A 14136-nucleotide genomic window follows, 5' to 3' on the forward strand; every position below is an offset into this window, starting at 1 on the left:
AACGCGGCCTAGAGCGTGCGCTGATCATCACTGGTAGGTCGCGTATGTTCTCTCAAGGTAGAAGGCAAGCGCGTGGGCACCAATATATATATGATGACTCATTCCGTTTCCCGACGACACGCATCCTGGGCCGCGATTTTGTAGCGATGCCTTATGACTTATTTTAGAATAGTCTTATCATCCCCCGCTCACTGCCGGCTGATCCCGTTGATAACGCGAGCGGACCGTCGCTCTGACCACTGACAAAGCGCGATAAGCGCGAAAAGGCATTATTACTTTAAAGTCATCGCTACAAAATACCGGCCCTAGCTAATCAAGCAGACGACAGCTAGTGCGCATGCAGATGACGGAAGCGAAAAGCAATTTTGATGGAATAATCGTACGCTTCGAGCTAGCGGCTTTCTTTTTATTGGGGAGGAAAACACTTTTGCTTTATCAGGAATGCTAGGTTCACTGCCTACATTACAGTTTCTTAGGCAAAACGTCAAATTTGCGTCACGTTACGAAAGAAAATTGGGGCTATCGGCGCCATTTTGTAAGCGTCACACCTCGAAGAAAATGGCGGAATGTCCAGAATAGCGGCTTAGTTTGGGCGAGCGAAGACTTGCACATTCTACGCACCTTAAACGAAGAGAATTCTTCAACGGCGGGAAAGGCCAAAGCCAAGGTAGCGCACATGGGGGGCCGTGACGCAGTCCTTGTGCCACGGTCTGTCACACACAGAACACGCGATGCCAAACGGGTTGTCGATGAAGTCCCGCTTGAAGATGGCCGTCGCAGCCATCACCAAAGACAACTTCCTCGGCCTTGGCATGCAGGTATGCGACATCCGCAGCTATAGTCGGGCTCATCACTGTTCATCTGTTTCGGCAGCGCGCTTGGCACACTTGCGCAATATATCGTTCTCCAATCGCTTCTGTCATTCTTCGGCAGTTTCGATGGCATCTTTAAACGCCATGAATTGTCTTCTTAGTTGCTGCAGTCGCAATGACTTGGCGACATCTTCTTCGTCAGTCGACTCCCGCTGCCTCTGTCCCGAGCTCGTTGTCGTTCGCTGGGCTTGGCGTGACGCATTTCTTCTTTAGGCATTTGCGACCGCGATACCAAATAACTTTCCATATTTATTCCACACATACGCACGCGGCCGTATGTGTGAAAAGAATAAGAGCCTGTGCATGCGAAGCGGGCGTGAGGACATGCGCGTATAAAGAGGCTTCCCACAGACAGAGGCGATATCCAGGTTGGGGAAAGACGGCTTTAAATACAACAGAACTCGTCAGTGATACTAAGCACTAGAATTCTAGCAGATATATTTTTTGTGATGGGCAAGCACGCCAGATAGTGAATTGCACGCACGGCAGTACTACGTGCGCGAATGTACTGTCGAGATACAAAATAATGTGAACATCACAGAAGCCGGAGATACGATGAGCGAAGGCAGCTTACATGGAACTGGAGGGCTTTGCAACAGGTACTGCATTTGCGATTTAAGAACTAGTTAATGCCGATACATTTCCATGATCAAAACAGCTGGCAGATCCCACGCCCTGTGGGAATCGATGTTATGCGAAGCAGTGTGCGGGGCCTACCATGTTAACAAAACGACCATGAGAGCACCAAGAGGTAGGCGGCTCTTTCATGACCTACATGACACGCATGTCATGACATTCATGTCACGAGTCCTCAGGAGTCCCTTTAGCTACACCTAAGAAGCCTTAGAGCGAAAGCCTTAGTTATGCTCATGACTATGACTTCTACCAGCATCCTTTAGTGTTTCCTTCACTTAATACCGACGTCCGAACTCATTCCAGTGGTTTTTGAGTGTTAATATTTTTTCGCCGAGTCATTGTCATTTTTGCTGAGTAATCATCATGACTATGATTTCTCCATCATCATTGTTTCCTTCACTTAGTGCCCACGTCCGAACCCATTGCAGTGGTATTTGAGTGGTAATCAGTTTTCGCTGAGTCGTTGTCATTTTGCGGAGTCATGCTCATGACTATGACTTCTACCAGCATCCTTTAGTGTTTCCTTCCCTTAGTACACACGTCAGAACCCACTTCAGTGGCTTTTGAGTGTTAGCTTTTCTCGCGGAGTCATTGTCATTTTTGCTGTGTCATGCTCATGACTATGATTTCTACCATCCTCATTGGGTGTTTCCTTCACTTAGTGTCTGCGTCCGAACCCATTCCAGTGGTTTTTGAGTGTTATTATTTTTTTCGCTGTCTTTGTCATGACCTACATGACACGCATGTCATGACATTTATGTCATGAACTGTCATTATGTTCGTCATACACTCCTGTTATACTATACCAATTTTTGTACCTACCAAGTGAACGAAACGACCATGAGAGCACCAAGACGTAGGCGGCTGTTTCATGACCTACATGACACGCACGTCATGACATTCATGTCATGACATACCATTTATTTTCCTCATATAATCCTGTCATAGTATGCCAAGTTGGGCACATACCAAGTTGACGAAACGACCATGAGAGCACAAAGTCGTAGGCGGTTATATATATATATATATATATAGAAACTGTCGCACGTTAAAGAACCCCAGGTGGTCAAAATTAATGCGGAGCCCTTCACTAAACCCCTGAAAGAAGAAAAGATAGATACTGTCAAAGTAGCAAATGTTCGCCAAGAAATGTTTCACATTTAAAACGAAGAAAGAGCTTGCGCAGACTTTGCCGACGAATAAACGATAGAAGTTGAAAGTGGCTTCGCTGCCGGGGCTGTTTCTGTAGTGCACGCGCTAGATAATACGGCTGCTATGGCTGCTATGTGAGTATTGAATGCGGCTTCTCGCAGCCTTCCATCATCCAAAATCACCCAGAAAGGTAGGTTCCCACGATGGCAAGAATCGCCGATTCATTCAGCAGTCCGTGCGTGGCTCACTGGCACGGAATAGCACCGCGAGCAGCTATTGCCTGTGGCGCCCTCGTTTAAGGCGAATTTTGGTGCCACGTCACGCTCGGTCCGCGGAATGGAACTGAAGCCGCCCTCAGCGCTTTTTCTACTGCAAAGACGAGGCAAACGAATAGACCACTTCGGCCTATTTGTCCCGCCGTGCGCTGGAAATACCCCAATGTTGTACGAGCCTACTTGAAGGAATGCGAGACATCAATCTTCGAAGCTTTAATTCGATATTTTGTAAACCTCGATATTCCAAGGAAGGGGGACACTTTAGTAATTCATCCATGTACTCAGCGCAGCTAGAGAACGGAGAAAGAGCAAGGACATACATACAGCGCTAAGTTGAAAATTATATTGTCCTGGACTGGCGAATGGTGTTCAGACTTCCAGCCTTGGAGTTGCCGAAATTCTGACTATTCGGAGAATTACTAGCCGTGAGGAGTCTAAACGTCCTCCGGTATTCCGCGAATGTCAAAATGCGCAAAAATCGCGATTGCGCGGAGGAACGCGGACCTGCGGGTATAGTAGAGACTGATGACTACCGTAAAAAATTCACGAATATGAACTATTTCACGTATTTATGACAACCAGAAAAATGCAGGTCTTGTGGCGACAGTGAGGTGCAATATAGGAGTTTCAAATAAGGAGAAATGAGTGGAATACGCCAGAACGGCGGAAGGCGATAGCATGCAAGGAATCACGCTTGAAGCGCTAATACCGTTCTGGTATAGGTCAGTTTAATGTGGTACCGATCTCGGCAACTAGGTACGTACATACATCAAGGTTATGGCAGACAATCAGCACAGAAGCTAATTAAAGCACAGGAATGATAGCCAATGGGCACAGTCGTTTAGGGTTGATATTTTTGGTTAAATATTCTTATATTAGTTGTCATTACAATCTAGTCATCTTTTCTGACGAGAGCGAAGATGCTGCTGAGCGATCCACACCCATAACTGCGGAAAGTGACGACAAAATAGGTGAAAGCACGATGCAACTTTAATTATGCAGAGCATCTGACTCCTCAGGAAGAATAGCCGTGCAGCTTGAAGCCACGCAATGTCCACATCAGTCACGGGCGCCGTCTTTCGCTGAAACGCGTGAAGCATTTGAAGAAGTCCTTGGTGCAGCTCATGATGTGACAGTGGAACTCGAGCCTGTCCTCATCCGACAGGCGACGCATGTAATTAGCAATTATATTGCCGAACTGATCGCACTCGTCGTAGTAGCCGCTGGCGGCGGGACTTAGTGACTGCACGCTCTCGACATGCGGCCCGGTGTTGATGCCGCCGCCGCTACTGCACGTGGCTACACCGAGAAGTGGCTTAACATCAACGCTGGCTTGGGAAAGCCGGACCTTCTTCGCGGCCGGTGGAGCCGAAGGCGACTCAATGCGGTTGATGTATTCGACGCAATCGGTTGCAAGCTCATCGATGACAACCGCCGGCTGCTCAGGTGGCGCCGAGACGCTGTCGGGCAAAATGCTAGGCTCGTCCGGTTCCACTACGCTCCCGTCGCCGTCTTCCAACAGTACATCGTCACTATCTTCCTCCAGCTCGATCTGCGAAAAATGCGATATTGCAGAGCGCAAAGATACTAATTTTGTGGACATCAGTACTAAACATAAGAAATAGAAAGTGATAAAAGGAAATGTAAGTAGAGAACTATAAATAAGCCACACAAAGATAAAAACGTCACCCTGTGATAAGTTTGGTTTGAAAACGTGCACAACGTGTAAACTTTCGACGAGGAACCATGATGAGCGCGAACGATTAGAGCGATTAACATCGCGCATGTTCGTCACCTGCCGGTTTCACGCGAGATTACGTGACGGATTTCGGCTCCGCTTGCTGCGCTCAAGGACACCTGCGGGCGCACAAATGGAGTATGCGCGTGTATGGTTGCCTTACCACTAGTGTGAATTCCTTTTGGACTGCCGTGAGGGCATAGTTAATCGGCAACTTAAAGAGCTTCGACAGGCGCCACTCACCAGCTGCTCTTTCTCGAAGTGAAGTAGTGGACTAATGACAGCGGCCCGGAAAGGCTCGGAGTGAACCCGCAGGAAGCTGAGGCAATCGAAGAACTTCCACCGACCGGTGTATTCGAGCTCTCCGTTTTTTGTCCGCCCAGTCTTGTCCTTCAACTCATCGTAGTACTGCCGCCTCTTGATGCTGTACACATATCGCAGGTTGTCTGCAATGGAAGGAGGGGGATAAAGCACGTCCACGCAATTTGCAAGCAATTTTGAATGCATAGAGACGAACGTAGTTCCAAGTCGACGTCAAGCAGAACAAGGGGCCAATGACACTTCGCGACGCATACTGTAAATTAGTAGACTACAGGCGCCCAAGTTGAACTGCTGTTCCGTCGTGATGTGAACATATTACGCGACACTGCGTATTTCAATTGCTGGAAATCCTAAAGAGTCGGATTCAATACATTGCTAACCAACCGCGTTCGGGCTTAAGCACGTCCAGTAGAGAGATACATGCAGACATCACCTAGGCGTGTGGCCCGTGAGTATGTAAGGGCTATCGGCAAGCTATTGTTCGCGCGTTTAGCACGCTGCCACGAGTTGCGCGACCGCTCGTCTGCCAAAAAAAAAAAATTCTGACTGTAGAAACCCTGCCGAAATCTTGTGGCTACATGTTCTCAGGGGATAAATTAACATTTAACACATACTAGCAGGAGTCAGTTTGTAGGCTCATTAATGGACAGCGTAATAGTGCGACAGCGAAAAAAACCAAAAAAACATCTTACACAAGTCGAATACCGAATGATGTATCGCGGAAGAAGGAAAGTAGAGGCGACGCAAGGAGGCAGAAAGGCACGTTCGCGTTCTTCTCAGACGCTCGTGGTAGCAATAGGCGCTGCCAATATCAAGCCAGCGGTCAAGCTCACTTAGAGGCGTAGATTATCCGACAAATATGGAAGGGGCACGAGTATTGCACGAAGAGAAAGTTGAACTCACCACCAGTGAACGGCCCCAGCATAGGGAAATGCTTCTGGAGGTGAATGGCGAAGCGGTCCCAGAGGCGACGCTTCAGTCGCAGGTTCTTGAAGCTCCTTGAGTCGTTCTTCCAGAGGCAGGGGTTGCTCTCGATGAGGGCGAACAGCTCGGCCAGTGACTCGTCGCTGTGAGTAGGCTTTACCGTCGCCAGCCGCTGCCCGGCGGCCCCGGACAGCGTGGCGGTACTGGAGCACTGGTGCATTGAGCCGTCGGCACCGTCGAGCAAACCCGGCGTGATGCCGCCGTCTTCGCTCGGAGCCAAGCTTGAGCAGGGACGACGCTTCTTCCGCATTGCTTCCGCAGGGAAGCTCACCGCAGTTCTGACGAGAGACGGACGTGCCTCGAGCTTTTTCATGCTTTTTCCTCGTCGGGGAGCGCGCAGCGGCTCGTGGTCAATCGCTGGAAAAAAGATATCGCGCTCCCCTTATCACCGTCGGGGCATGATCGCGCTGTCAGGGCGAAATGACTTGGAGATGCGCACTTCACTGGTGCTTGTTGCTTTTGCTCTTCTCTCTCGTGACACGTCTTGCGCTCCGCTCTCCGCCGCTCCATTCGGTGCCGAACTCGCGACGCGTGCCTTTCACCGAGGGTCTATCTCATCCCTCGGCTCGCGCTTTTTCGCTCGCGTCATTCACAGTCCCGCGGGTGGCCCGAACGGCGCGGCGCTTATCTCGCTTATTGGGTCTTCATAAAACGCGCAGAGAAGTGCCATTGAAGGGTCCGACGCTGTTTAATTAGGCTCTTTTTACATTAAAACATTTCTAAAGCAAATTACCTTGGATGCCCATGAGCTCGTTCTTGTACTCAAAGCTGTGTTTCTCAAGCGAGGCAGCCTCATGACTTGGTTATGCCCGCATAACAGGCTATTCTGAAGGCGAAAAGTGGCTCAATCTCTATTACGTTCTGTTACTGAGTGCCAGGTCGCTGACTCAGCTGCCGGAGACCGCGTTCCAATGAGGGCGGAATGTAGCAAAGCCACGGTACGCGTTAAAGAACGCCAGGTCGTCCGAATTAATGCGGAGCCCCCATCGTCTTTAATAGGCCAGCGTAATGCTTTGTCTCGTGAAACTCTATAATTTACTGCGATATGGTTGTTAGCCGGGCTTGTTGGTATGAGGACATAATACAGTAAAACAAAGCAACAATGGGCCTAACACAGGAGAGCACTCGTGTCGTTCGTTTCTCTAGCCTTAGTCCTCTTTTTGCGCTATTTCCTGTATTATGTCCCCATAGTCTAACGAAGTGCGTTGTGAGTGATAACAATTGTACTTGGTGAAAGGAAAAGAAGCTGCGAATAAAAATATATTCCAGAGATATTTTTCACCTAGCTTATGAACGTAATAGCACCTTTCCTACAAAAAGAAATCATAAATAAAAGGTAGGTCGATCGGGCTCTCCAAGCCTTTTTGATGCGATATAGGCATTTGTTTCGTTGTTCTCGACTGCTCGAGAGAAAGGGGAGAAACGATAAATTTTTTGGGAATGCGACACGAAACATTGTGGAAATAAAAATGCTGCGTGAGAAGACGTACCGGGCGTGCGCGCTTGTCGAGTGGCCTTTGACGTCAAAAATCAGCAGGCTGGATATCAGCTGATGGCTCTCGAGCAACGAGTTGAACTCGAATGTCGAGTACGGCGTTTCTGTGCTTCGGCCTCAACAAAATGCAGACGCTATGGAGTCGTCGTTAGAGTACTTAGCAGTGAAGTGTGAGCAGCTAGCTATAGCGCTGGAGCGAGAGAGAGCGAGAGAGAGAAAGAATAAACTTTATTCAAAAGAGCACACGAGCGTAGGCAGCTCCTCCGCTCTGCAGGGGGCGGTCCCCTCAGTCCAGGAGTCCAGCGGCCTTAGCTGCCCTACTCGATCGGTTGACCAGGTTGATCTGGTCCGTCGAGTCGGAACTGGACAGCGCTGCCTCCAATTGCCGTGTCTTGAGGTGTGTTATGGGTGTGAGCTGTAGTGTGTTTGCGCATGCCCACACCATGTGGCAAAGCATTGCGCATTGATCGCAATGTGGGTATTTTAGGAATACAGCGCAGGGTGTATGGCATGGTAGATACTCAAATGTGGATACGTGTTTGTTTGGAGTTTTCGCCATATTACGGCTTCGTCTCGTGTCAGAGCATTATGAGGCGGCGGTAGTGTTATTCGTGAAAGGCGATAGTGTTGTAGCATGTGCGTGTAAGTTACTGGTATGGGCTCGGGATGGAACTATTCGGCGCGTCCCTCTCGCGGCTCCCCGGTGTGCATGCGTTCGGGCGTAGGCGTGTGCCTGCTAAATGCCGCGTAAGGACTCATGCCCCGGAGTCCACACGATTTGTATGTATGGTGGGAGCTAGTGCGCTCCACTCAGAATGCGATGTGCGGCCCTGGAAATTTTAGCACTGGAAAAATTTCTGCATGCCGTATGAGTCCGTCAAAACTGTGACACGCTCCCAGTGCGGTCTCGTCGTGACGGCTAACGCTATCGCTATAGTTACTCTGCCTCCGCAGCGCTCGCTCTGGAAACCGACGACGCATTTATTTCGGTCTTGTGATTGTCGACTACGCTGGTGACGAATGCGGTGCTTCTTGCGGTGCTGGCCGCGTCTACGCACAAAGCATTGGAGTGGTTCTCATACTTTCTCGAGAGCGTCTGCGCTCGGGCTTGTCGCCGTCCGATGTGGAAGTTTGGGTGCATGTTCCTGGGAATCGGTGAGACGTGCATAGTTCCTTGTATTCGTGTTGGGATTTTTGTCAGTGCGCTGGTCTTCCGCACGGGATATCCAAGACGTTCCAAGACGCATCAGTCCCTCTATTGTGCGTAGTAGCCTTTCCTTCTGGCTTACCAGGTTGGCCTCTATGATTTCCCGTGCGTTGTTGTACACCCCTGTCTCCTCGAGGCGAAAAGGAGCCGTTCCGGGTGGGAGTCCGAGCGCTTGCTGATACGCCTTGTGTATCAGTCGGTCGAGTACCTCCTCTTCCGCATTGCTGAAATTTAAATATGGTGCCGAGTACTCGATGCGGCTCACAATCAGAGCCTGCAATAGTCGGATCAGGTCCTGTTCCTTGAGTCCCCTCTTCCTGCTGGTAATTCGTTGCACCATGCGCAAGATCTGCGTGGTCGTGTGTTGTAGCTTTTGTATGGCGTATTAGAGCACTGCACGGGCCGATTTTTGCGGCCCGCCCGAGCCCGATCAAAACATTTATGGCGAGACCCGGGCCCGGCCCGGGCCCGGAAATATTCTACGTTACCCGCCCGGCCCGGCCCGCCACCCCTTTACCTTAAGCCCGAGCCCGGCCCCAGCCCGACTCGAAACCGGCCCGAACCCTGCCCGAGACCGAAAAATACATGTTTTTAAGAGTTGAGAAGCCCGAGAATAACTCGCAGAAAGCCCGAGCCCTGCCCGGGTCCGCGTCAAAAAACCCGAGCCCGGCCCGGGCCCGAGTCAAAAAGCACACGCCGTGCCCGAGCCCGGCCCGAGCCCGTGAAAAAACTCATCTACCCGGCCCGGCCGGGCCCACGGGCCGGGCCTGGGCCCGGGCTTTCGGGTAAGCCCGAGCCCGTGCAGTGCTCTATGGCGTATCCTCCGCCCCCGTCTTTTTGTAAGTGTAAGCCGAGTATACGAAGTCTGTCCACCTTGGTGATTCCTCTAGGACCTATTCGCAGGTGGATGGTTGGTGCCTGGGCTGTTGATCGTCCTCGTGAGCGCTTCTCGATTATGGAGAGCTCCGACTTCTCCGACGCGCATTGCTGTCTGCATGTCTCCTCGTATCTTGTTATGACGTCTACTGCCTCCTGTGATGATGCCAAATGCTGAGGGGGTAAGGGGAGAGTAATTATGCCACCAGCGACGGCACTTGAGACTTGGCTGTTGCATCTTTAGCCCACTATCAAGCGATGCTCATGATGCGTAATCGTGAGCATGGCGATGCACCACCTGTCACCATGGGGCGAATTACACTTCGTGCACACTACGAAGTCATGTCATTTTCTACTGCACTTTGGGTAAAAATACTGTTTTCTACTCTTTGTGTGTCGATACCGTGCTGGTCGGTACTGTGTTCTGTTTTCTCTTTGCATTTGGCATCTCGCCCTGAAGCATTTGTAGTACATTATTAACCCAAGCTTAAATACCGATTGAAGCCACCTACCTTAAAGACGGCATCTTGAAAGAGAAATGTCGTGCACGCGAGACTAGCCACAAAGGAACCCCATATTGTTTTTTTTTTCATATGGAAAATTTCGCGCTTGAATAAAAATGCGTCCTGGTTCAATGGGGAGAAGGGGAAGGGGGGGGGGGGGGAGGAAAAGCTGACCAACGGTTTTTTTTTTTTTTTTTTTTTTTTTGCAGTCGCTCTACCATGTCAACTAACGAGCACACTTGCTGCATGCATTTTACTGTGTTGAGCGGTAAAATGCATGCGAACTGCTTTTATTCACTATCGCCATTTGACGCTAAGCCGCTTACGACTGGATGTGTGGTCATTGTTCTGAAATAATATGTCCTTATTTTGTCTTTCGGAGATTCGCCACAAATGATCAGATATTGTGGGGGTTGGAATTGTATTCGGTACTGTCCACCCAGCCTCCGCGCGATCTCGCGCTGTCTCGTCCTTGCCCTTTGGTGACGTGTTGATTTTTTTGTTTTTTTTTTACCTTTTCCTAACAGATTTTCCTCGCTGCTGCTGCTGCTGCTGCTAGTGGGATGCCCCAGCTCTGCCGACCGGGTGCTTTCTCGCAAAAGTACACCTAGCCGCAAATCAGGTAAGCGCGAGGTTTATCTTCGCACCTTCTGCACTCAATTACACCACGTTAATGAAACCTTGCAAAGCCTCTGCCACTTATATAAACATGCACGCATGTATTGTGCCAATAATCTGGACGGAACACTTGTACCTGGTGCCAATAACCTATCGTCAAACTGCTGTCTGCGCTTGTACAAGCTCCCGGCGTTCTCACAATCGTAGTTTTCCTCCATTTGCTACAACGAAGCTGCGCGCATAAATTAAAATATATTGGACGATCAGCGCAGAAATATTGTATATAATTGATTCTATAACATCGAGGAAAAACAACGAGGCAGTGAAAAGCAGGTGATAGCTATTTAAGGTGGTGGACAAACCTTTGAAATATTTATTACTAGCACAACAATCTTGTCTTCAGAATCACATTCGATTCGAGAACCTCGGATTCTGAAAGCCCGAGTATTCGATTATGGCTCAAAATATGTACGGGAAAACATTTGGGATCGGAACATACAGGGAGGAAAGGATTATGCAAGTGGTCAATGCATTCTGGCCACTTTCACTTCTCTGTCTTAATCAAAGTCGGCCCGTATTGATTACCACTACCGAATGGCACCAGACATTCACGGAGCGTAAAACCACCCGTTTTGGTGTGACCACGTGCAAATGCACATTTCTTTTGCACGATAACTTGCAGTCATCAAATTCAGTTGTCGCGCTTTAAGGCTGTCTCCATATTTACTATCTGGAATTATGTGAAGTACACTTTTAATTTGCTTCGCAGGTATCAGTACGTTTGCATGCCATAAGAAAGCGGTGTCTATCAGCGCACTAATGTACTTGGCTTCTTTTCTGCATTGTACCGGTTGTTACTTTCAATCGTACATTAGTATGAAAACGAACTGACTACTCTGCGTGCATCTCGTGGCGTGTAATTGTGTTGTTTTAATTCTGTCGGGGTCAGGACTTCAAACTTTGGTTAACGCTTCTGTGTGTGACTTCCGCTGCGTCGCACGCACGTTCGTCAATAATGTGCGCTGGTGTGTTCCGAGAAACGACTTTTTGTTTTTCAATTACAACCCTCGCGCCATTGAAAGTGCCGTAGTATACAATGGCCATTTGGCCTGGTTATCTGTATACAATATCTGGCGCATTGTATTTTGTTATTATTGTTTTTTCTTGTCTTGTCGCAAACCGAGAGGTCGCAGCTAGCGGAGCGCCTGAACAAGAGGACCGACGTAGCAGGCTTCTTGAACAGAACTGCGCGTGCCGTACTTGCGCATCGAACTCGCTCTGCCCATCTTTATTTTCCTAGTCTTTCGCAGCCGGCACCAAGGCACCGGCTGAGAGCGCCGAGCTTAGCGTCGCCGCGTTGCGGCGTCGGTGGGCGTTAGAGGGCCCCCCGTCCAGACAGAACGGCGAAAGGGCGAGTGATTGTAACCATGTTACAAAACGGTCCGTGGTCAGTCGAAATAGTCTGCGTGAAGGGCATCCAGTAACTGCCGCAGAGATCTGGCGGGCGGCAGTTACTGGGCCCAGCGGACGGCGTGGACGGATCGGGTGGATCGGACGGTTCGAGGGCCGAGTGGCAGGTGCGATGTAGTTTGAGACATACCCGATGGCGTGCGGTGCGGGAGCCCGCGTTGTGAGCTAAGAGCCCAACAGCTGTGATATGGGTGGTCTGCCGAATAATTTGACTTGAATAAAACAACTAGAGAGACCGGGAAATGAAAATGTGAGGGCTCACAATGGGCACTAAGGACATAATGCAACTAATGCAAAAATATGCAATTATACAACATTACATTATCTTTAATGACCCCCCCCCCCTAATTTCCATACATGTAAATACATATACCACGTACGTCAATATTGTCTTCCTGGGCGTCGACGAAGAAAGGGTTGACACGCCTTTCTTGTTTCCATCCTTTGCATCCAATTTACCGTTTTTGTTATTCTGACGTTCTTTTTGATGCCTCCAGGTTGCCTACTTGTACTTTTAATCACCCTGTACTTGCTTGCCCGCTTTCAAGTCCTCTTCCCTATTTCTCTGCCTCCACGCTTTGGAGGGACAGACATTTGTGCCCTCCATAAAGACTTACACCTGGTGTAAAAAGGAGAGAAAGGACTAACAACAAAGACAAAGAAGGTTGCACCTGGTTTGCTACTCTACGCTGGGGTGTAGGGGGGGGGGGGGGGTTGGAGAGAGATAGAGATAGAGAGAGAAAGGAAAGGGACAAAAAAAGGTTCGCTATCTGGGCAGGGGCGTGTCCGGCATGTCCAGCGTCTGCTGCATGCACCCTGCATTGTGCTTCAGATTGCCGGAGAAACTTTTAGCATTGCCCAGGAGTTTCCAGCAGTCCTTCACGTGGCACTCGAGGTCTCTCAAACTTTTTCAGTAGTGCCGGGTGTTCTCAACATCAGGTGCAAGTTTCGAGGAGTTTGGGGTTCATAAACTGCTGCTCGAAGTATAACTGAATTAGGTAACCAAAAAAAAAAAAAAGTCACTGGAGTCTGGATTTTTTCTTCTTCATTGTGGTCCCTTTGGGATGGGGCCACCGTAACTGGGGATCGAATTCGTGATCTCGTGGTAAGCAGCAAAGCTTCATGGCTATAGTGGAGCCACAACGGAGGGTCACAGGGAGAGTGACGATGTGCTTGATGGACCGTGGGGCTCTCAAATGAGCAGCAAAAAACTTCACTGCGCTGGCCCAACTTTAGCCGCCGCCGTGTGCTGAACAAATGATTCTTTTTAGTCATTTTTTGTCTTTTAGTGAGAAGCGTTAGCTGCAGCACACTGCTTTTACTTTGCATCGCAAAGCGACCGTGGATCGATCTGATGAATGCAAAAAGAAAGAAAAAAAAAGGAAAAGAAAGCGAGGAAGTCAAGTTGTAAAAAATGAAGACAAGGCGGCAGTGGTGACGACGTTGGATCTAGGGTAATATATGTTCTTTGGGACTAGAGATATTGGGAAAAATCTGCGATGAATAGTACATCTTACTCTTGGACAGCTGGGGAATCGATGGGGGAAGACGAACTCAATTGAAAAAGCGGCTTGTTAGCGGAAGTTTTCATTTTTACTTATTTAGTTGGCACTAGCAAAGCTTCTTCAGACTGGTCTATTATAAAGCTGCCCCTTCGTCTTCTTTGTCTTCGAAGGCTTTTTTGGACAAGGTGAGTAACCATATCTAAGCGCACTATTGAAAATGCTATAGTAGATAAAAATTGAGATAAGCTAACAAAATAGTAACGTGCGCTGTCAACAGAAATACTTCACATTTTCTTTTTTTTTATCAGAAATGCCTCTGTGGAGTCGTTTCTAATCTTTCGTAAAAAAGCAAGAAAGAAGAAAGAAAAAGAAAATAGAAGAAGAAGAAGAATACAGTTTGCACGATTGGAGTTCGTTACTGTTTTTCCCCCACAATTTATTGCATTTCACTAAGTGACGCAGGAGCTGATCAAGAAAATGAGGA

The 14136-nt window shown here is 48.9% G+C and overlaps 2 protein-coding genes across 3 annotated transcripts in view; one reads left to right on the forward strand and one right to left on the reverse strand.

Moving 5' to 3' along the window:
* Window positions 1-3907: 3907 nt before the first annotated feature.
* LOC119458194 (uncharacterized) lies at window positions 3908-6373 on the reverse strand. Its single transcript, XM_037720022.2, has 3 exons — window positions 5898-6373; window positions 4917-5119; window positions 3908-4487 (listed from the first exon to the last, which is right to left on the reverse strand). Exons 1-3 carry the CDS (start codon window positions 6289-6291, stop codon window positions 3999-4001), a joined length of 1086 nt encoding a protein of 361 aa, XP_037575950.1. The 5' UTR covers window positions 6292-6373; the 3' UTR covers window positions 3908-3998.
* Window positions 6374-10583: 4210 nt separating this feature from the next.
* Window positions 10584-14136, forward strand: part of LOC119458206 (neuropeptide Y receptor type 5) — a 299626-nt gene continuing 296073 nt past the window's right edge. For both annotated transcript variants that reach the window (XM_049665604.1, XM_037720032.2), the window contains exon 1: window positions 10584-10681. The gene's annotated coding sequence lies outside the window, so the exon portion shown is untranslated. The remainder of the gene's footprint in view (window positions 10682-14136) is intronic.

This window comes from Dermacentor silvarum, chromosome 1 (genome assembly GCF_013339745.2).
Source record: "Dermacentor silvarum isolate Dsil-2018 chromosome 1, BIME_Dsil_1.4, whole genome shotgun sequence".
Taxonomy (NCBI): domain Eukaryota; kingdom Metazoa; phylum Arthropoda; class Arachnida; order Ixodida; family Ixodidae; genus Dermacentor; species Dermacentor silvarum.